General features: G+C 44.0%; 1 protein-coding gene across 7 annotated transcripts in view; it reads left to right on the plus strand.

Moving 5' to 3' along the window:
• The window catches only part of ENOX1 (ecto-NOX disulfide-thiol exchanger 1), a 323,624-nt gene that overhangs the window by 142,804 nt on the left and 159,631 nt on the right, over nt 1-21,189 (plus strand). For all 7 annotated transcript variants that reach the window (XM_082602440.1, XM_082602436.1, XM_082602438.1 and 4 more), the window contains 4 exons: nt 2,800-2,970; nt 4,400-4,606; nt 8,267-8,500; nt 19,195-19,407. In XM_082602440.1, the coding sequence (XP_082458566.1) occupies nt 2,800-2,970; nt 4,400-4,606; nt 8,267-8,500; nt 19,195-19,407 (825 nt within the window). The remainder of the gene's footprint in view (nt 1-2,799; nt 2,971-4,399; nt 4,607-8,266; nt 8,501-19,194; nt 19,408-21,189) is intronic.

Genomic DNA, 21,189 nt, shown 5'->3' on the forward strand with positions numbered 1-21,189 from the left:
AGCTAGCGGCAGCCACACTCAAAAACTCTTACCCTGTGGAAGCTGGAAGACGCCGCTGGCAGGCGCCTGGTGAGATCCTCCTGTGCTCTTGGAGAAAACAATTTTCATCTGTTCATATATTGTTAAAAAGTAATGGTTTCATACTTTTTTTTAAAGTCTAATCCTTCCCACTTCTTCCTCTCAAATACTGAATCTCAGATCCTTTGATGTTCAACATAATTTAAGTGTTAATTCCTTGCTAAGCTCTTTTCAAGCTACTACACTTACCATGCAGATTTCATTCAACCCCACAGTCTCTTTTTATTAATGTCTCAGAAAAAGCAATGTAACTCTTGCTCTGTATTCAAATATTTTGCTCAAGAGTAGTATCTTTTGTCCTCATTCCTGAAGATGTATTTATTTATTTGGCCTTCAAAAAGAAAACACAAGTCTGCCACAACTAAAAGAGAACGCAAGAACTGGGCTTCTCGTCTCGTTTTGGGAAACATCTGGTTATTGTAATTCACAGAGCTCTCACGCGGTCCTGAGTGGTTTCAGCCTTAAATCACCTTGTGTTGGCAAACAGTAGTAAGGGCCAGGCCAGGAAAGGAACAGACCAATCTCATGTACGGAACAAGATTAAATAAAGGCATCAGCATGCCAGTATTCCCATTACCAATATTTCTATTTCTAATATATCGTCCTGAGAAGCCAATGTGTTATTTCAGTGATGATGACATTGCAAGCCATTCTGTTCTGGAGCTCTCCTTTAGAATTGGCATGTGGATCAGAAGGCTACATCTTGGTTTGTTTTACAGAGTAGAGTACATTTGTGGTAGTGGCATGTATTAGGTACATGATCTAGTTGGGTCATTCTAGGTGGAAACTTCGAAGTGGTTAAAAGAGATGTTTTTTATATCCGGAGCCAGAGACCTGGACCCTACTTCTGACTTTGCCATTTGTTTGCTTTGTGATGTTGGAAATTTTACTTTACTGCTTTAAGCCTCGATTACTTTAGCTGTGAAATGGGAATAACACCTGTGAAACTTGATGAAGATTTCAAACGAATAACCAAAGTGTGAGTCCTGCCTCTGTCACTTCCAAACTTTTATGTCATTTGTACTTCACTTTGTTTTGAACAATTATCAGTGAAGAATCCTGGAGTCCTAGGAGGCCAGTGCTCCAAGAGATTATCCACTCAAAAGCCCCACGTGAGAGACGAAGAACCTGAGAACCATAATTATAGAAGTACCTCGAATGTCAGGGTGACTGCTTTGAAAGAGAATGCTTATTTGACAGTTACACTGAGGGTTTCTTAAAAAAGGCCAAAACCAAGAAACAAACCCAAAACCCCACCTCATTTTACTGAAGTAAGGCTGGTATGCAGTCAAATTAAATGGATTTCCTCATAAATAGGACAGCAGTCCTCCTGAGCTTATAAATCGGGATCACCCTGCTTATTCTGTTCAGTCCAGAAGAGGAATGGAAATACCCAAAGCAGCTGGCGGAAAGCTCTAATAAACTTCTTCCTAGAAAGGAAAAGTCCATGCTGGTCCTTCTGTATCCCCTGGAGAGTCTTGGTAAACAAAGCCTATAGTTGTCACTTCACCTGCCTCTGGGCTTATCTGACCTTTCAGCACAGGTAAGCAAAGGGTGAGGCCATGAAGGAGCCTAAGGCATGGGCTGGCTGGACGTGAGAACCACAAAGGAGAGGGGGTGGGAGGGAAGAATGGGAATGATCTAGAATAATGGGGAGAAAAGGAGAACAAGGGAAAGAAATTTCATCCCTGAGAACTGTAGTGGAGGGTCACCACGGCTACTGCTGGGGGCATCTGTGCTTCTGTTTGTCTACCTCCAAACAGTATCACACCACCAATGAGAGTATGTTATCTGAAAACAGAAAAATTCTCAGGAGAGGGATCCCCTTGCAGCTACTCTAGAAACTCAGTACATCTTAACAGTCCCTACTCTTAGAAAGGTGTTACTAATTAAAAATAAAAAAATAAAAATCCCTGTATATCACTTTTGAAATGACTTGCTTTATTATCCCATTAAAAAAAAATTCAGTGTTTACATTGGAATACCCACCCTTTTTGTGCCCTTCCATTTTTTATGCAGGGCGTAAATTTGTATTTTTTATACAACAAATAAAGATTTCAGAAGGGTGGTCAATTATTTGCTGATTGAATTATAGGAAGAACGTGTGATTATCCAATAGAACTCAGAAATGTATATAGCTAATATTATGCCCGCATGTATCTAACCCAGCCTTAGTAATTATAATCACTCTTTATATTTCCTGGGGGGAATAGGTTAGGTTGGACCTGAATGCATCATTATAAAGTATGCACATATAAACTGAACTTTCTTAAATCGAGGTCACTTGGGTAAGAAGGCTCTTTTGATAAAACCGGGTTGACAGTTGTATTCACTGGGCACTTCAGTGTTAAATGATATTCTTCCCACATCCTGGGTCATAAGGCAGTCACATCTACATCGAAGTTAAGAAACAGAAAATCACGTTCACAGTAGCAGCAAAGCTTCATGGTGCGTGGTTTTACACTTGAATACGCTGTGTTCTGTTCTGCCATGTTAATATTTTAAACAATATAACTTCCTTTCCATGTAGCATTAAGTTCATCTTTTATTTTCTCTTTACCTTTCTGAAATAGCTTTCTATATTGCTATATTTATGCCAGGAGAAATTCCTAAAACATAGGAAGCATAAAGTCAAATCGTCTTTGCAGGAAAACGGCAAAAGTAACAACAAAAACCAGTTTAAGATCCTCCAACCAAAATGATATCTTGTGTACTTTACAGACTCAATCTGTGTACCAGGCTTTGATCCAGGCCTCAACATGATGACTGGGATCACCCCTATTAACCCAATGATACCAGGCCTGGGGCTGGTACCCCCTCCGCCAACAGAAGTGGCTGTCGTCAAAGAAATAATCCACTGCAAAAGCTGTACTCTTTTCCCCCAAAACCCAAGTAAGTGATGTCTGTGAGAAGTATTTGATCATCGATTTAAGTTTCTTTCTTTTTTAATATAGTATTGCATTCATTTTCAGATGTGACTCAAAGTTCTCCCACCTAGGTACACAGAGTGGGGATCATTCTACAGAAGTCCTTCGTCTCTAGATTAAAACAAATATGTGGGTCCCTGTGTCTCTCCAGGAGCTGAATTGACACCACGAAGGGAACATAGGTGATTGGGGTGTATAGCCAGCATTGAGAACCTTTTTGCGCGCAACGAAGTCTAGCATTTACTGCAGATCGGAGTGTGAAATATGTGAACGCTTCCATCCATCTTCACAAATGTGGGAGAGAAACTCTGAAATGCGTTTTGCTAGATGGAAAACAGAATTAATTTGGCAGTTAGCAATTTGGTGGTGGAGGGGAGCGGGGAGCCTGCCTCTCAGAGTTCCTGGACCAGATTGCGTTCGCTTGAAGGAAACATATATTTGATGAAATAAATAGGCCAGTTTTTTTTTTTTTAACTTAGCCTCTGATACTAAATTTATGGGCTTAAATAGCTGGGATTTTTTTTTTATTCATATGAATCAGTGTTGCCTTTTTAAAGTGGACTTTTCAGAAGATTGCTTTTTATCTTTTTATGCAGGCTCCCTCAGATTTAGTAGTTTGCTCATTTAAATGTGAATGATAAAAAAAAAAAAAGGAGGGGGTGGTTTCAGGCCTTGTGTTTCGCAGCCAAGTAAGTACTGCGCCTGCTTTCAGGCTCTGCTCTCTGTTCTGCCTTACTGCTCCATTATCCCACAACCAGACAAAGCAGACAACAACCCTCGGTTTTTTTTGTTTTTGTTTTTTTGGCGGTACGCTGGCCTCTCACTGTTGTGGCCTCTCCCGTTGCGGAGCACAGGCTCCGGACGCGCAGGCTCAGCGGCCATGGCTCACGGGCCCAGCCGCTCCGTGGCATGTGGGATCTTCCCAGACCGGGGCACGAACCCGTGTCCCCTGCATCGGCAGGCGGACTCTCAACCACTGTGCCACCAGGGAAGCCCAACCCTCGGTTTTTCATCATGTTTTTATTTCATCATGCTCTGTACTTCATGAAGTTGTTGTTTTTTTTTTTTTTTCCGATTTTCTGGGCCTCTGTATTATGAAGGAGAAATGAAATTATGGTAACATTTGCTGTATCTCTGTTCGCGGACGAGCATAGCCACTCTGTAGAAATGAACACAGAAAGTAGAGAAAGGTGGGGAGGAGGAGGGGACAGGCACTGAAAACCAGGACAGCCTGCCATCTGTGTAGATCGCTCTAGAAATCCATCATTACTCAGAATGGAGAAGGTTAGTCTGCGAGTTTGACTTTCACCAGGTGAACCAGAAAAACAAACAAACAAAGAAAAACAGCAACTATAACTAAAAGGCAAAACCCTCTGTTTTGTTGCGGTTCTCAGATCTTCCACCTCCCTCCACAAGAGAACGACCTCCCGGGTGTAAGACCGTGTTTGTCGGGGGATTACCAGAAAACGCCACTGAGGAAATCATTCAAGAAGTCTTCGAGCAGTGCGGTGACATCACAGCGATTCGGAAAAGCAAGAAGAATTTTTGTCACATTCGCTTTGCCGAGGAGTTCATGGTTGATAAAGCCATTTACCTTTCTGGTACTTTGCATCACATAAGGGGGTTTTCTCGGCGCTTTGTGATGTCTTGCTATGTTAATATGAGCGTATTCCCTTTTGCCTTAATGCACGATAAAAGTCCCCACAGTTTGGGGCTAGAGAAGGAGGAATTCTGCCCTTAGGCTGCCAGAAGCTCCCTGTTAAGTCTGTGAACACACCTCCCTGCTGCAGACACGGTGTCCCACCATCCAGGCTTTAGGAATTCCATCGAGTTTCTAATTAATGTTCTCAAGTGCTTCTTAGATGAGAAGCAATATTATGAATACTGAGGACCATTATTATTATTGGATGTAATTCTCTGGGGGAATAAAGTCCTCTCTCTGCATAATTTCAGTTTTTCAGAAGTGGTTCACTTTCTAGACACCAGATCAAGATGAGTGCCTTGCAGAAAGTGGTCCTCGGGCCTGAGGAGGAGGTCCAGCATCACCGCCCAGTTGCTAGTGCATTTAGCCTGGCTAAGCCCGCCCCACCATCCCTGCTTCTCTGGTGCCATTTATAAGGGAAATTTTTACAGAGGTTGAAATTAAGCCTCCTGCTGCCTTCTACCCTCTGGGTGTTAGAGCAAATGTATGGAGCCTGTCAGCAAGGCCTTTGCCAAATCTAAGCATCACAGAGCTGGTATTGAAATGTAGCTTTGGAAGGATGTCTTTTTAGATTTAACTCACTGCCATGCCCTCTCTGTCTCCATCTGCATATTTCAGTCTGTCACTCTGCACATCACTTCCCTCTTCCAGAGGCAAAGCTAGTGGGGAAAAGTGCGAAAAGAAGAGGGGAAAAAAAATCTGAACATTACTACCAGATTTACTTAACTCTGCAGTCAGCCCCTATTACCATAAAATTGTCTTGCAAACCCCAGAAGCCTTGAGGTTATTCCAGCACTGAAGAGACTTTCCTGAGCTAGATAGTGACCTGGAGAACTTTAAAACCCTTATTCCAATAAAACCTGACAGTGGAAAAGAAAACCTGAAAGTATTCCAGAATGGAGGTGGACGATAAAACATCGAATAAAAATACAACACTCGTATCTCTCACAAAGTCTTGAGCTACAGCATCAGAGTAATCTATTAGACAACTGGGGATTCTGTTGAGTGTATGGCACTGGATTTCACAGGTCTCGGGCAAGATAACCTCTCTCTGAGCCTCTCTTTTCTCTTCTGCAAAATCGAGATAGTAATAGTACTACCTCATCGGATTGTTATGAGGAATGAATCAAAATAAGGGATATTAAGTGCCTAGCAGGGCACGTGCAACATGGGAACCATTCAGTAAGTGGTTGTTTTTAACACAAATATCCTGATGATGATAGAGAAGGAATCCTGCCCTGGGAATTTGGCTTCTAATCACAGCTCCACCAATACAACTATGACTTTACCCCCACCTGATTAAATGAAAGGGCTACAGTAAATCAAAGGTGTTTTTCAACACTGACATAATGTTTAGACCCAATCAGAAAACTCATAGTACATTGCCAAAAGATGAACAGTTCCAAATTTAGGCACATGTAAGTTTCAAATTTATGCCTTGATGCTATATTTTTTTCAAGCTCTGACCCGGCCCCCTGCCTGACTACCCCTTGGCATCCCACAGCAAAGGCCTCACCTCCAGCCTACCTGCCTGAGTACACAGGGGTCTCCCAGCTCTGCCTGGGCTGCCCTGGCAAGGTTGCAGCATCGTCCTGGGAAGATCTGAAAGGCTGACTGGGAGGGGCAGGAAGGAGGGAAGGCAGGCTGCCGCTCTTACGTCAGAGCTCCCGCAAGCCCTAGCCCAGCTGGATGGCCTGTCTAATTTTAGGACCAAAATCACATTTGAGGGCCAAGCTAATTTTAGACTCAGCCTCATCACAGGGCTCTTTTAAGGCCTTAATGATGGTGTTTTGATGAAAGAGAGGGTAATTTTTGGAACCAGAAATGTCTGAAAAGTGATGCTCTGGACATGACCAGGGGAAAGTTGCTTGGCCAGTTGGGACAGCTGGCCAGTCTTAGGCCATTCTGCCTGCTCAGCTGTTACGTATTATATCACCATGGCCTGCTGATTTGTTAAGTTTCCACAGCCCACAACCAAAATATACTCTGCTTTAGCATTAATTCTGCCCCTCTGTGATCAGATGTTTGCTTTTTTTTTTCTTTTTGCTTGTGAACACTTTTTTAAAAAATTTATTTATTTTCTAACATCTTTATTGGGGTATAATTGCTTTACAATGGTGTGCTAGTTTCTGCTGTATCACAAAGTGAATCAGCTGTATGTGTACATACATCCCCAAATCCCCTCCCTCTTGAGATGTTTGCGTTTTTGATAGGTATTGTTATGTCTTCCCAGTTTTAGAGAGATAATACCTTTTAAACCTGGGAGTGAGAGGGTCATAACAGGAATCAGACTTGAGATCTGTTTCACATTTGTAACTTTTCAAAGGTGTGAAGTACCCTACTGGGGAGAAGCCAGCCTCTCCTGGGATTTTTCAGCTGCGTTTCAACCCCAAATGCTGAAATAATCCATAGAAATCTACCACAAGGTCCTGAGCATCAGTACAGTGCAGCCTAGCATTTCACAGTGGTGTCTCATTTGCAAAGTCCCTGCACAGCAAAAGTGCTTATTTTGCTCTCTCGTCTGGCAGCCCCTGACAGCAGGGATCCTGCTGGGACCTGAATTTATGTTTTTAAAAATCTGAGTACCCCAAACTTAAGAGCAACCTCAAAGCCAAACCTCCTTCCCTTGAAGTTAGGCTGGCGGCCTGGTTTCAGTTCTGTTTGTGTTGATTTCTCAGATCAAGTTTCTGCTTATAATCTTTATAAGTTGTGTAGCTCACAGTAAATCCCCCAAAGACTTCCAGGCCCATTTTTTTGGTCTAGCTCTGGGCTCTCACACGGGCTCCTGTGGCCTTCAAAGATTGCATGGACAATTTGTGCAGTGCTGCGTGCCAGATGAGGTGCTGGAGGGCTGTAAGGAAGGCCGCGGTGAGGCCTCTTGATTGAAGGTAAAATATTCTCCTGTGTGCCCCAGAGGATAAGTGGAAATAAAACAGTATTGCAAAATTGCCTTAGTAATTGTGGCTTTTGCAGCCACTGAGACAGAATGGAGCAAGCGGCGTTTTCTAGGAGAATGAAGCAATAGCCTGTGAGTGAGATGTCGTGGAACTTACTTTGTAGATCTTTTTAAATATCATAGATAATATTTATTAACTCGCACTCCACCTCCTTCTAAAAAATAAAAGTAAGAGGGCTTATGCAACAGAGTTACAGTAAATTGAAAATATAAAATTGAGGCCATAAAAAGTGGAGGGGGAAGAAAGCTACATGCCCCATAGTTTTCTGATCTTCCTGGAAGCCAGAAGGAAGAAGGAGTTAGGATAATAGGATAAGTGCCCTGGTTCTTGAGATCATCCTCTTGGCAACATTGGCTTGAAGACCTCTCCCAGTGGAGCGTTTATCCCCAAATCTGTAATAGGCGTACCTCGGGCCGTGCTTCCAGATGGCCTCGGAGGATAACAGCTTCCCACCTCCTATGGGAAGGATGTCCTGTGTAAGGGAAAAAGAAATCAGTGAGAGCTCCCCTGGCGCGTCCTGAGGGCCTGGCCCCGAGACTGTGACAGTCGTGTGTGACAATGTTGTGACAGTGTGATGTGACCCGCCTTCCCACTGGTTTCAGGTTACCGGATGCGCTTAGGGTCTAGCACGGACAAAAAGGACTCGGGCCGGCTGCACGTGGACTTCGCCCAGGCCCGGGACGACTTCTACGAGTGGGAGTGCAAGCAGAGGATGCGCGCCCGCGAGGAGCGGCACCGGCGGAAGCTGGAGGAGGACCGGCTGCGGCCGCCCTCGCCGCCGCCCATCATGCACTACTCGGAGCACGAGGCCGCGCTCTTGGCCGAGAAGCTGAAAGGTAGGAGCTGCGCGCGTTTGCTTCCTCCGCCGCCGCCCCACCATCGCCCACCGCCAGGGAAACAGCGTGATCCCCAGGCACCGGGCCCAGGTGTTTCTCCTGTCCCTTGGCGTGCTGAGCTCATGGGACCGGGGTCCCCCGGGCTTCCTCTTGCTGCCTGGACAGAGCCGTGCCCCTGCCCAGCCCTCTCCCCTGCCTTCTCCCTGAATGTGTGTGTGTATCAACCAAACTCAAGCAGAGCGGGTCAGAAGAGCCCTCCGCACTAGCCCCGTAGCAGGCCACCGTCTGACTTCCTACCCCTGTTGAGTGAACCAGTGCCTCCTCCTGCAGGCAGGCAGGTTCTGGGGCTCCTCCAGGTCTGTAGTTTGCACTCTGCTGGCCTCTTAACAAAGCCACCCCCCACACAAGGCTCATCTGCAACCGTGCTGGGGCCCGTGCAGGACAGAAGAGAAATGTAGAATAGGGTTCCTGTCTTTAGAGATGGAGGGGAAGGGACCCTCCTAACGTCTATGGAAGAATTAGAACTAGAAGTGAGCATGTGTCATTTCTTTAACTGTTTTCTGTGCTCCTCTCCCGGGTTTGAGGCCCTGGGGGATAAAGACAGAGAGACGGAGGCTTTAGTACCTGCCACAGTGAACTACAGATGACTGGGGAGAGGCCAGATGTGGAAGTTAGGATGACATGTGTGTCAGTTCTGTTCCATTATTGAGCAGAGTTGTTTGACTCCAGCAACAAGGGTGCACTTCACAGGCAAGTGATGGTCACACCCTCCCCAGTCTGTTGGGCGTGTCAGGTTTCGATGATAAAACAGGTCATGGTGGCTGGCCACGATGAACTGTAATGCAAAGCCAATGACATGATTGTCAACCAGCATATGAGCAACATGCTTTGGGAGCTCACGGACAGGTGTGAGTGGTGTTGATGTCAGTGTCAAGAAAGTCTTCGCAGAGGAGGCAGAACTTGAACCTTGCAGGATACACAAGATTTGTTTCCCCAGGAGAAGAAAGGGCCTAAAGACATTCTTGTCAGAGGCTGGAGCTCAAGGAGTAAAGACAGGAGGCAGAGGGGATTTGGGCACAGGCGGAGAAAGGCAAGTCGCCTCCTGGGGGAACAGAGTGAAGGTGAAGCTGGGAAAGCAGCCTGGGGCCAGATGGTGAAGGCCCGAGGGCTGCCACCGGATTTGGGTTTTATTCCATAAACAACAGAGAAGTCATTAGGAGAGGAGAGATGCGATTGATCCTTGGAGTGTTTTAGAGCATAGCTGGCAGTGTTTAAAGTGGATTGGATGTTTTCACTAAAGGAAACATGAAAAGCTGCCTGAAACCTATTTTAGGAAGATAGGAAGTTGACATTCTGTTTTTTTAAAAAAGCATTTAAGGGCTTCCCTGGTGGCGCAGTGGTTGAGAGTTCGCCTGCCGATGCAGGGGACACGGGTTTGTGCCCCGGTCCGGGAAGATCCCACATGCCACGGAGCGGCTGGGCCCGTGAGCCACGGCTGCTGAGCCTGCGCGTCCGGAGCCTGTGCTCCGCAACGGGAGAGGCCACAACAGGGAGAGGCCCGCGTACCACAAAAAAAAAAAAAAAAAAAAAAAAAAGACTTCTGCTTCTAGCCTTCATCCCCTGCTCCAGCCTTGGGAACCCCTAATCAGATGCAGTTGCCACTGAAACTGTTGACTCGGAAAAAAAAAACAAAAAAAACCCTCACATTGTAAGAGCTGTGAGTTGAGTTTATTCATTGTCTTATTGAGGACTCTAGCTCAGGGGACAGCCTCTCAGAGAGCTCTGAGGAAGTTTTCCAAAGAGGTAACGGAGGAAGTCAATATATATGTGATTTTGGTGAAGGGGGTGCCTGCACCCAAGCACACATCTTAGGAGAAGGCTGCTGCTAGTCACAAGGAACAGATATCTTAGTTAATGGCTTTAGTACTTTTCTAAGTATGGGAAGATGCAAGAATTTGGGTTCATAAAAGTTTCTCCTGAAAATATCTACCCATGTGGAAGCCTGTTCTGCCAGTTTCCCCAGAGCACAGAGTGCTGCATGCCTTTTCTCTGCCCAGAATTCCTTTCAGGGTGTGTTGAAGGTCAGCGACTGCAGTGGCTAATGACCTGATCCTCGTAGAACCTTCCTTAGTTGACGTAACCCTGGAGCACCTCTTACTGATGCCCTTGGCACATGCTCTGCTGCTCCGAGAAGGTGTGTCTTACCATCATAGGCTGTGGCTGTCCCTTTAATAAAAAGCATGTAAAACGCATATGCAGACGTCCTCTCACTTTTCCATTCAGACTGGAATCCATAAGGAGCGAGCAGAATGAGGAAGAGCAACATTCTCGAGCAGGAATGTTGATTTTGGAGCAAATAATTTTTTCTTTAATATCCAGTACATTGTGTAGTATCACCTCACTTAATGAGCTACATCAGCTCAACTGTATTCGATCGTGTCCACACCTCGAAGTGACAAAAACTAGCACCTTGGCGCCGTGACCCCGTGGAGGAGTTTCAGGAAAGTTTGGCATCTACGTTAGGTTCTTTTTAAGAAACCAGCACAGAAGTGTCTTTGCGTGTAAGAGTTCCACAGCATTGCCTTTCCTGTTAAAGGATAGCAGATTGGGAAGTCAGTTTGGTAAAGTCATTTGCAAACCTTGCCATTTCAAAACTGTATATTTATGTAGATGAGTGTAATTTGAAGAATTTAGAAGCCATACCTTTGCCAAGTACTGTGTGATCCCTTGAGGAGAGAACAGATTGGAAATTTTAATAGATGGCAGTTACAGTAAAATGAGCTAGCTGGGGTGACATCTTAGGCAACAGTCAGGTAATATCAAGCTTGACAATTTCAACCCAAGCACAGAGTTTGGAATATAAACAGCATTTAATTGCTTAGGAAATTGGCCGCCTCTGAGAGGAAATCCACTCCATGCTCCTGATAACGCTGAAAAGCCAGGCAGAGGAGCCAAGGAAACTGTTTCCCTGAAGATGATTTCCTTGATGTGGGGATGTAAAACACCATCAAGACCTCAGGTAAAAAAAAAAAAACCTGGATCAGAAAGGAAATGGAAATACAATCTGAAAATACCTAATTGGATTTGATTTTTTTTCCTCCCCTGAGAAATCTTGCTATCTCAGGTGTATTACAAGCATTTTTCCCCCATTTTACACCATACTTGTTTATCCTTAGAATTTTCTTGTGGAAAATCAGCTTTATCCAGCAAAATCTGTACTGGCCAAGTCTTTACTCTAACCGACAAAGCCCTCCATATCCTGCCCAGTGGTAAAACTATGCATACAGTAGATGCTCAGTAAATTAATTCCTGTCTCTCTTTCTTAGCTGTTTGGAGCTATGAACGTGTTGCATTTCTGGCCAGCAGTGCTACCAGGCATGATGGGAAGTGTAGGGAAGTGTGATGTGCCCTCGGCCACCATTCCACTCACTCCACAAGTATTCGCTGAGCTCTTTGCCATATCCCTGACACTGTGATGCCAGGGAAGCAGCACACAAAGCCCCTGCCTCACAGAGTTTAGGTGTAGTTTAGGTTTCTTGAGTGACAGAGGCAATTACAAAGCTCTTCCCACTATTATGCATGGCAAGTGCAGCGCGCTAGCCCGGGAGTGGTAGGCAACCCAGCCTGGCAGAGGTGGGGTGAGAGAGGGGTGACCTTCTGGGACCCGGTAGCCCCGATCCAGTGGTCCCTGGGTCTTCTGAAGTCAGAGGAGACACTGAGTTGTAATGGTGTAGTGTCTGAGGCACTGCAGCACCCAGTGTCTGTTATGGTTAATACAAATTCTAGAAAAGAAAATTAGCGGGCACCCTGCTGATTAAATAGACATTGTTCTGAGACAGTTCAACTTAGTGAAGACTGACTGGGAAGTAACTGCTCACAGATCCAAAGTTTATGGCACGGCTTTGAGAAAGTGAGAAGAAGCTCAATACCACCATAATTACACTTTATTGGAAACAGTAGCACCAGGCAGATGAGATAATGAATTTCTCTTGGTCTAATACAGACCATCCACCCCTGGGGGAGCCCCATGTTTGGACTGTGGAAGGGAGAGATTGATTAGACAGTGAGGAAAGATGATCTCCTGATTCACTGGGGATTTCTCCTGGCAAGAGCATTTAAAAGTTCTTGTGTACTTTTTTCCCCCTTTGGAAAGCTTCACATAATCTTTCATTATGTGATGAATGAAGAGTTTCTCTCTGAATCAGGTGAAGTTTTGACAAAGCTTTGCAAGCATTGTCCTTGGGATTCCCTGATATGTCATCCAGGATACAGTCTTTCTGCGATCAGCATTTGTAATTTCTGAGGACTAGTCTCTGATGTGCATACAGAATGGCCCCCGATCAGCCTGCCAGAGGGAGAAACCGCGCAAGTGGTTGCCAGCATCTTGCTGAGATGGTTGTCAATATTCATGGTTCTGAGAAACTAAAAAAAATCAATAATGCTCTGAGCCAAGTCGAAGTTCCATTAGCTAGAAGCCAGGCTTCCTTCTCAGGGCAAAGGAAATATGAAGCACGGGAACCTGTTTGAGAATCACGTCCTTGGGCGTTACTGACCTTCACAAGGCGAGATAGACCACTTCATCTAGAAACATTTTACCTGATCCAAAAGCAGGAATAATCAGTGCATGTTTATGTTGTCCCCGCTGAATTTTCTCATTTTCACAGGTACTAAATTGTTGGAGAGATTGTGTGTGTGCGTGTCTGTGTGTGTCTGTGTGTGTGTAAGTGAACTTGTAGGTTTGTCGAGGGTAGAGGAGGAAGTATTAACATTTGTGTAGCCTTTCACACTATCTGTGATTTGAAGGATAAGTAGGGTACCACCCCTCTTGATGGTTAACTGAGCAGCCAGAGAATGAAGATTTGTTTAGGGATGTCTAATTTTTAGGTACACATAGTGAGATTTGGGGAATGTTGTAGTAGCAGTACCGTCCTGGAATGTCCATTCTGCCTGAATCAGTATGTGACTGTACACTGTAAGTTATTTCTACCTGTCATAGAATCTAGAAATCAGGGACAGCTGTATAGACATACCATTCACTCTGTGTGTGTGTGTCTATCCCCATTTCTGTGGAAAGAAAAAGTGTTGTAGGATGTCTTCCTTTTTTCCCTCATTCTCAAGACATTTTGTTCAAACATGGAATCTCCCTTCCTGTCATTCCTTTCTAGACCCACCAGAAATCAGGCTACTCCAACCCACTTCAGTTTTCATATTCAGGGCTCATGGCCTGGCTCTTCTCACACTTATTGTTCTGAAATTCAGGGCCAGATCTCCCTGTGCACCCAAAGAGGGAGAAGAAATACAAAATGAGCCTGTATCAGTGATTTTACTTAACTCACTACTTAATGAGAGAATGAGTAAGATGTTAAAACTGGTTCAGAAGAGAGTTTGCTTTGTAAAGACTTATATTTTCTTGTGGACAAAAATTCATTTACATTGTTACAGAGAAGAATTATTTGCATTGTTATGCGTTTTCATAATTTGTATTCTGTCCCTAAAGAGTTGTAAAATAGCCTAGTCTTTAACAATTAGAGATTCACATCCCTGTAAAATCAGATAATCCCAGAGGGGGGTGGAGAGGATCCTCTGGCCAAGCATTCCATCGAAAGGATCTGCAGTCCCTGTGCCCACTTCCAAGACTTTGACTTTTTTTTTCACATTTTTTTCTGGGATGAAGATGACTGACGTTTAAGCAGCTCTTCTTTAAATGGGGGTGGAGGGTTTGGGGACAGGGATTCACAAAGCTCATGAGAACCACATCAGAGCCTTTCGGTATTCGCCACTCTCTCAGATGCTACTTTCCATTTCAGGTTTTCATTATCTTTTAACCTAGGTGAGCTCCTCACCAGTTTCCCTGGCGTTTATTGAGTGATTTCTTCTAGTGCTTCTCCAGTTTCAATGTGCATATGAAACGCTTGGACTAGGATGCAGATTCTGAGTCAGGAGGCCTGAGTAGGGTGAGGCTACGTTTTTTGTTCGTTTGTTTGTTTTTTTGCAGTACGAGGGCCTCTCATTGTTGTGGCCTCGCCCGTCGTGGAGCACAGGCTCCGGACACGCAGGCCCAGCGGCCACGGCTCACGGGCCCAGCCGCTCTGCAGCAGCACGTGGGATCCTCCCGGACCGGGGCACGAACCCGCGTCCCCTGCATGGGCAGGCGGACTCTCAACCACTGCGCCACCAGGGAAGCCCCGAGGCTACGTTTTTGATAAGCCCCCAAATGAGGCTCATGCTTGTGGTCTTTGACTACTAGCAAAGATGTGTCCCATATGCAATTTTTAGAATGCCTACTACGTGCCCCGTGCTCAGTAAACATGGAAAAGAGGGATAGGGAGGGAGGTTGACAAATTCTGATGTGACAAGAAATGAAATAAGATGGGTATGGATTCAGATACTGAAGTGTGATAATCATTATAATATTATTTAGTCCTCACGAAGCTGAATACAAAGGTTATTACCTTCCCAAAATTAAAAAGCTAAATGCAATGGTTATTACCTTCCAGAAAAAAAAAAAAAACTTTCAAAAAGTTTTTTAAGTCATTGGATAAGCTGATTAGCTTACTGTGGAAAGCCCTGCCTCTGTGTAATTATCTGACATCTCTCTTAACTTTCATTGCTTATGGTAATAACCTCGGAGGCCTGAAGGATAAAAGGACCAGCCAGCTTAAGTGCCATGAAAACATTTATCTCTGGTAGACAATGTGAAAATACTCTTCAGCCTGAAATTAAAATGTGTATTATCAACGGTATTTCCCAACTTTTGACCACTGGATTTGCTGTAACTTTCCAGCACGAATGCACTGCAAATCTATTAGAAATAGAGTCTAATGAAAGAGACTACGAAGGGAAAAACTCAGAGTGAGCAGAAGACTGAAATATGTTTTGGAAGTTTTCTTCTCACATTGACCCCTCAGAACTGGAGGGCCAGTGGATACATGAACCAATGATTACTGTATAGAGTGACTAATGTTTTCGTAGCAGGATATATAGGGAATTGTGGCAACGTAGCAAAGGGACACCGAATTCATGATAGGGTTGCAGAAAAGCTTCCTTTATGAAAGGCATTTAGGCTGACTCTTGAGGGAAGCATAACAGTTAGCCGAGTGGACCAGGAGTTCCGGGGCCCCTAGGATGAGTGCACAGTACATGCAGAAGTAGGGAGACAAGGCCATGGTCCTTAACAAAGAGGAGTGTGACAAAGGAATGGCAAATGGATTGAAGGGGAAACTGCAGATCAAGGGAGGCCATGGAGCAAACAGTTGCAGTAGCCCAGGTGTGACATTGTGAAGACGCTGATTAGAAAACATTGGGCAATTTTTCATGAGCAAATGGTCCATAGTCACTCCATAATATGCCAATTTTCCCAGTTCTTTGTGGAGAAGGGATGTCTGCACATTCTAGTGTCTGAAGGGCACCTATGTTCAGAGTTGAACCCACGCATGTTCACAGAAAGTACTTGGAATTTTTATAAGTGCATCTTTGATGTGATTTTTATGAGCTGTGTTAATTTCTTTCCGCATGAATAGCTTTAAGAATGCTGCAATCTAAATCCTGTTTAAATTAGTTTATATTGTTTTCTGTTTTCTCTGTGATCTTTCCCCTGAATCCAGAATTGAATTTTCATTTGGGTATTGAAAATGACCACTCCCAACACCCTCCTGTAGCCATTCAGGGGGAGCTGCTGACTTAGTCTTCATTTAGTATAAAGTCACGTCTTACATGGCAACAGACATCGACTAGACTTAACCAGTCGTACGTTAGCTAATGTTTTCACAGTTAATTTGAACGTCGGTACATCAGTCATCTACCAGCCCGCCTCAGAAAGTTCAGAAACAAGGATGAAATTGGGAGTTTTCAAAACTATGTACTAAGCCATATATATATGTATATATATGTATATATGTATATATATACATATATATATGTATATATACATATATACAGTATATATATAATATATACAGTATATACAATATATACAGTATATAATGTATATTTTATTTTATTCATATATACTGAGAAAATGGAATTCTGCCTACTATTACTTGTTACAGTGTTAGAAAGTCTCTTGCCTACTTACTTTTTCAGCTGTGTATTTTCAGTTGCTTAATCCTAAAATTGCTGTCTCTCTTTCTGAAAACTACCAATTAACTCTAATCTGGTGAACTTATGCTTTAGGTCTAGGGGTGAAGAACAATAATATTTGGCTCTTAGGTCATTCAAGGAAACATGCATTTTTAAAATTTAAGTGTGTTCTTCCTGACAGTAAATTAGGGTATTTATGAACTGCGTAACCACAAGCAAGAGAAGGAAAAAACTGCACCCATGCGAGGGTGAAAGAAAGATGGGACCCCGTTGCTCTCTCTCTCTCTCTCTCTCTCCCTCTCTCTCTCTCTCCCTCTCCTTGGAAGCCCCATAACGAAAACATCTAGGATTTTTCTTTGTGTTACGTAGAGATGCAAGTCACAGCAAAGGGGAAAAATGGTCCATGAAGTCAGAGTTCTCTTTTCTGTTGTTATTTTTTAAGAGGGGGGGAAAAAAAAGAAAAGATTTCTTATAAGCATTAGGTTGATTTCTGCTGTCTTTTCGGAGGCCCATTCTCCTAACACATATCTGCAGAGAGGCAGAGAGAGGGAGAGAGGCAGAATTTATTCTGACTGTAAGGGTCGCAGTGGGGCTCCCACAAGCATAATGCTGAATTATGGGCCTCTCCACGGGTTGAACGCAGTGTTAAGTTGTGTGATGGATTCTATCTTATACAAGCTGCTCTGGTCTATGAAATAAGAACCCCGTGCAGCTGGAGTTCACTGAGGGTTGAACTCAGACTGAAATTCCAGAGTTAACAAAACTGTGCAAACCAGCTGTGACGCTGAACAAGTGCACGCTCAATTGCGGGTTGGTTGAAATTGGCAAGGAAACTTGAGTCTTTCACGTGCAGGCTGCCCTGTGGGCCTTCTCCAGGCCACTTATCTCCTCGGATCAAAGCGTGAGGGCAGAAGGGGCAGGTTTGCCCAGGAGTAAAGCTTTGATCCCCAAGCCCAGACTGTCACCACCCAGGCGGGAGAGGGCCCGGGATGGTGGCCCATCAACAGCAGGATTTCCATCCTGGAGAATCCACGGGCACTGGGTCAAGCGATCCTGCCTTCACTCAGTGCAAGTACTTCCTGGGCAAGAAGCAGCCACAGCAGTGAAGTGCCCTGGTCTGAAAGGGGGCCTCTGGGATAAAAGGTACTCATGGTATTTCCACAGCGCTCTGCAAAATTCACAAAGCACCCCGCAAATGCAGACTTTGTATGGTGTGTAAAATACTAACAGCGATGGTTGATTGTAAAACCTCTGGTGAGTAAAATAAAATAAAATTCCTTTACTAAATATGAATCACCCTCTATCTGTTCATCTAGAGTGTGTATGTATGTGTGTGTGTATATGTATGCACACAATATATAATAATATATAAACAATGGAATATACACATACAGTGTATAAGGATGTCTCTGGTGTTCCTCTAGTAGAGGGAACATGGTAGTCACTTAGTATTTGTCAAATGCGTGAGAAGCATCTGAATCTTTTAGTCTAATTTTGCTTCTTATTTTTAGAACTCAGATTCTACTCAGTTTACTTGGAAGATGTAGGATTTTAAAAAAAATTTTTATTGAAATATACTTAATTTACAATGTTGTGTTAGTTTCTAGGATATTTCTCTTAAATCACATTTTTTCGGGGGTAAAAAAATATGGATGAAAGGCTCGTCTCTTCAAGTTTGTCTGGAAAATACGCAGTGAGCCTTCAGCAATAGGATCAATTAATGTTGTAATAACTGACATACAGCTTCCACTTCCAGTTAACTTAATTTCCTTCAAACTTGCTTCTTCTCCACCTCCAAGTCAGTCGTAAAAGACAGATCTGTTCCAGTAACTATTTGCAAACGGGCAAGTATATTGATTTCTTTGAAATAAACTTTATCACTTATTTACAGGTAGAACCTCCCCCCGTCAACACACCCCTCAAACCAAGTTCAAATGGGTTTCCAGTAGCCTTCCGAGGCAAACACTGACCATCCCGGAACAGGTCCTCTTTTGTTGAAAACAATGAAATATTCTAGTTTTCAGCCTAATCAAATATGTTCTATTAAACCTAAAGTGAAATTAGCTTTGAACTTCAGTAGAATAAGAATTGACCTATTCCTACTACCACTGTGGAAACAATATCTCACATCACAACCACTTCTAAAAGTAATTTAATCTGTCATCCACATCTTGACAATAACTCAGCAGATTCTAAGTCAGAAAACTAGTATCACTGTATGCTATTTCTGGTGAAAGAATAAAGAAATCAACTGGAGGCCAAATAGGTGAATAAGAGTTTTTCGAGCCAGTCTTAAGAAAGAGAAATCTGGGTTTGGTGGAAGAGTGCAGTTGTACCATATTTCAAAGGATGCCCAGAGCAGATCTTCTAAAACTGAGCTCGTTGAGAGGGTGAGCCACCCTTTGTTTCTCGGGTGGTTGTGCAGTGCCGTGGAGTTAGATGTGGGAAGACAAGCTAAGTGATGATGGAGCCATTAGTCGCAGGCAAGCTCACAAGGCCAAGTTCTGAAAACATATCCATTAGGATGGACCGTGCTTTGCCTTTAGAGAGGAACCAAAGTGAAAACCAAAATCTTTCCTGGGCGTGATTTGGACTTGGTGGTTTTGCATTTCCAGACGATAGCAAGTTTTCTGAGGCCATCACAGTGCTGCTGTCCTGGATTGAGCGAGGGGAAGTAAACCGGCGGTCTGCAAACCAGTTCTATTCCATGGTGCAGTCGGCCAACAGCCATGTCCGTCGGCTGATGAACGAGAAAGCCACCCATGAGCAGGAGATGGAGGAGGCCAAGGAGAATTTCAAAAATGCCTTAACCGGGATCCTCACTCAATGTAAGTAAGATTTGGGGGGGCCATCTCTTTTGTCATGATGTTGCCTTTTCTTACGTACTCATTTTTTTTTTTTCATTTGGGGGTAAGTAGTCCCATAATTTCCCATCTTACTCCATATCGAATGGCAAAACCTCATAACCGATTTCATGTCCTGTGGCAACTTGGAGGAGCACGGACCCCGCCCTGAGAGCTTACTTCTCAAGGTGAGCAGCATTTCTGTAGCTTTTCCGCAGAACACCCAGCCTGGCCCCCAGGGCGGGGCAGACAGATGCTTCGGTGCCTGCTGGACCCACTGCAGTTCACACCGCCCCTGCAGGGTGGCCACCCTCACCTGCGGGCCCCGAGCCGAGAGTAGAAGCAGCCCCTGAATACACTGTCACGCATTGTCCTTGGGCTCTGTTTAGAAAGAAGGTCAGAAGGACTCCTCCTCAGGATCCTTTATTTGAGGTGAGCCTTGGCTGTCAACACAGGCAACTCAGGAGTAGAGATTTTTCTGCAGTATTATTTTTTGTCCTTTTTTCATTTGGAAAGCAAATTGCCTGAACCACTGGATGCCAGTGATTTTTCATGTCCAGATCCTAAATTGATGAAAGGGAGTAAACGGGGCTTTCTCATAGAACAATAGTTAGGGAAATTACCCAGGGCTCTATTCAAAACAAAGGACATATATTTTTTTATGGGCACTCTGTGTCTGTAGTTAATGTCACAGTGGCATCATGCCTCACAGCTGCTGATGTGCCCTTGCTTGGTAAAACCTATTAAATGACACTTGTAATGGTGCCGCGCTCCATTCCACACCAGGTGCAGGACCCCGCACGGGATGGCAACATATGCAATTTACATATTCATTCTGAGAATAAGTGTTATTTTCAATGACATAATGTGCCAAAACGCCCATCACCTCTTTCATCAGTGTAAACCCCAGCCATAATGTATCCGTTAGGATGGAAAGAGAGGAGGGGATGAAAAACCAGAATCTTAACTGTAAATGTGTTTTATATAACTTTGTTGTCAAAAGACTATTTTTGCCACAGCGTAAAATGTCACATAAGGAAACTCCCAAACATAAACTCTGATAAGTGACCAAATATCCAGTATGAGACCAACCTGGGACACCCTGTCTTTTTAGAAAAAAAAAAAAAAAGGAAAAACGGAACTGCTGTATCTCATAGAGACCATTGTCAGACCACCTTACCCAGATTCCCTGGTGGCGAGCCATGACCTTTTACCCGACTGTGTATGCCCAGCAGTTCTGAAGTTGGGGTTACTAGAGCTAGGCTAAAGTCCACTAACACCCAGACCACCTTTTAAAGGAGGGAAGCAGAGAATTGATTAGTAGGTGGGGTAGAGTGGATTGGTAGCAGAGAAAAGGGAGAGAGGGAAAGGCCACACCATTTTAATAATACAATTCCTGCAAAGTTATGGCAAGAAGCCAACTGCCTGAACAGCAGAATGATCACTGATTACCTTTTGCTCAATAGCATCAGTTTTAAATAAATCCTTATTCCTCTGCGGTTTACACTCCCACTGGGCAGGGAAGACTCAATCCTTGACTCTCACAAGGAAGATAGGAAGGCAGCCACACATGAGAATAGGGGAGGGATTATGTTTTTTTCTTGCGATACCTGTTGAAAGAAACACTCGTTAAAAACAAGCCCCCCATCATGTGGCTGAAAGAATGGGATGTGTCTAATATTATACAGGTAGAAGCCAACCTAAGTGTAAAACCACTGAGAGATAGACAAAGAAGTCCAACACGTGGGGATACAAACATCAGTGTTT

The sequence above is a fragment of the Mesoplodon mirus genome, assembly GCF_964341445.2.
Source record: "Mesoplodon mirus genome assembly, chromosome: 17".
In the NCBI taxonomy this organism is placed as follows: Eukaryota; Metazoa; Chordata; class Mammalia; order Artiodactyla; family Ziphiidae; genus Mesoplodon; species Mesoplodon mirus.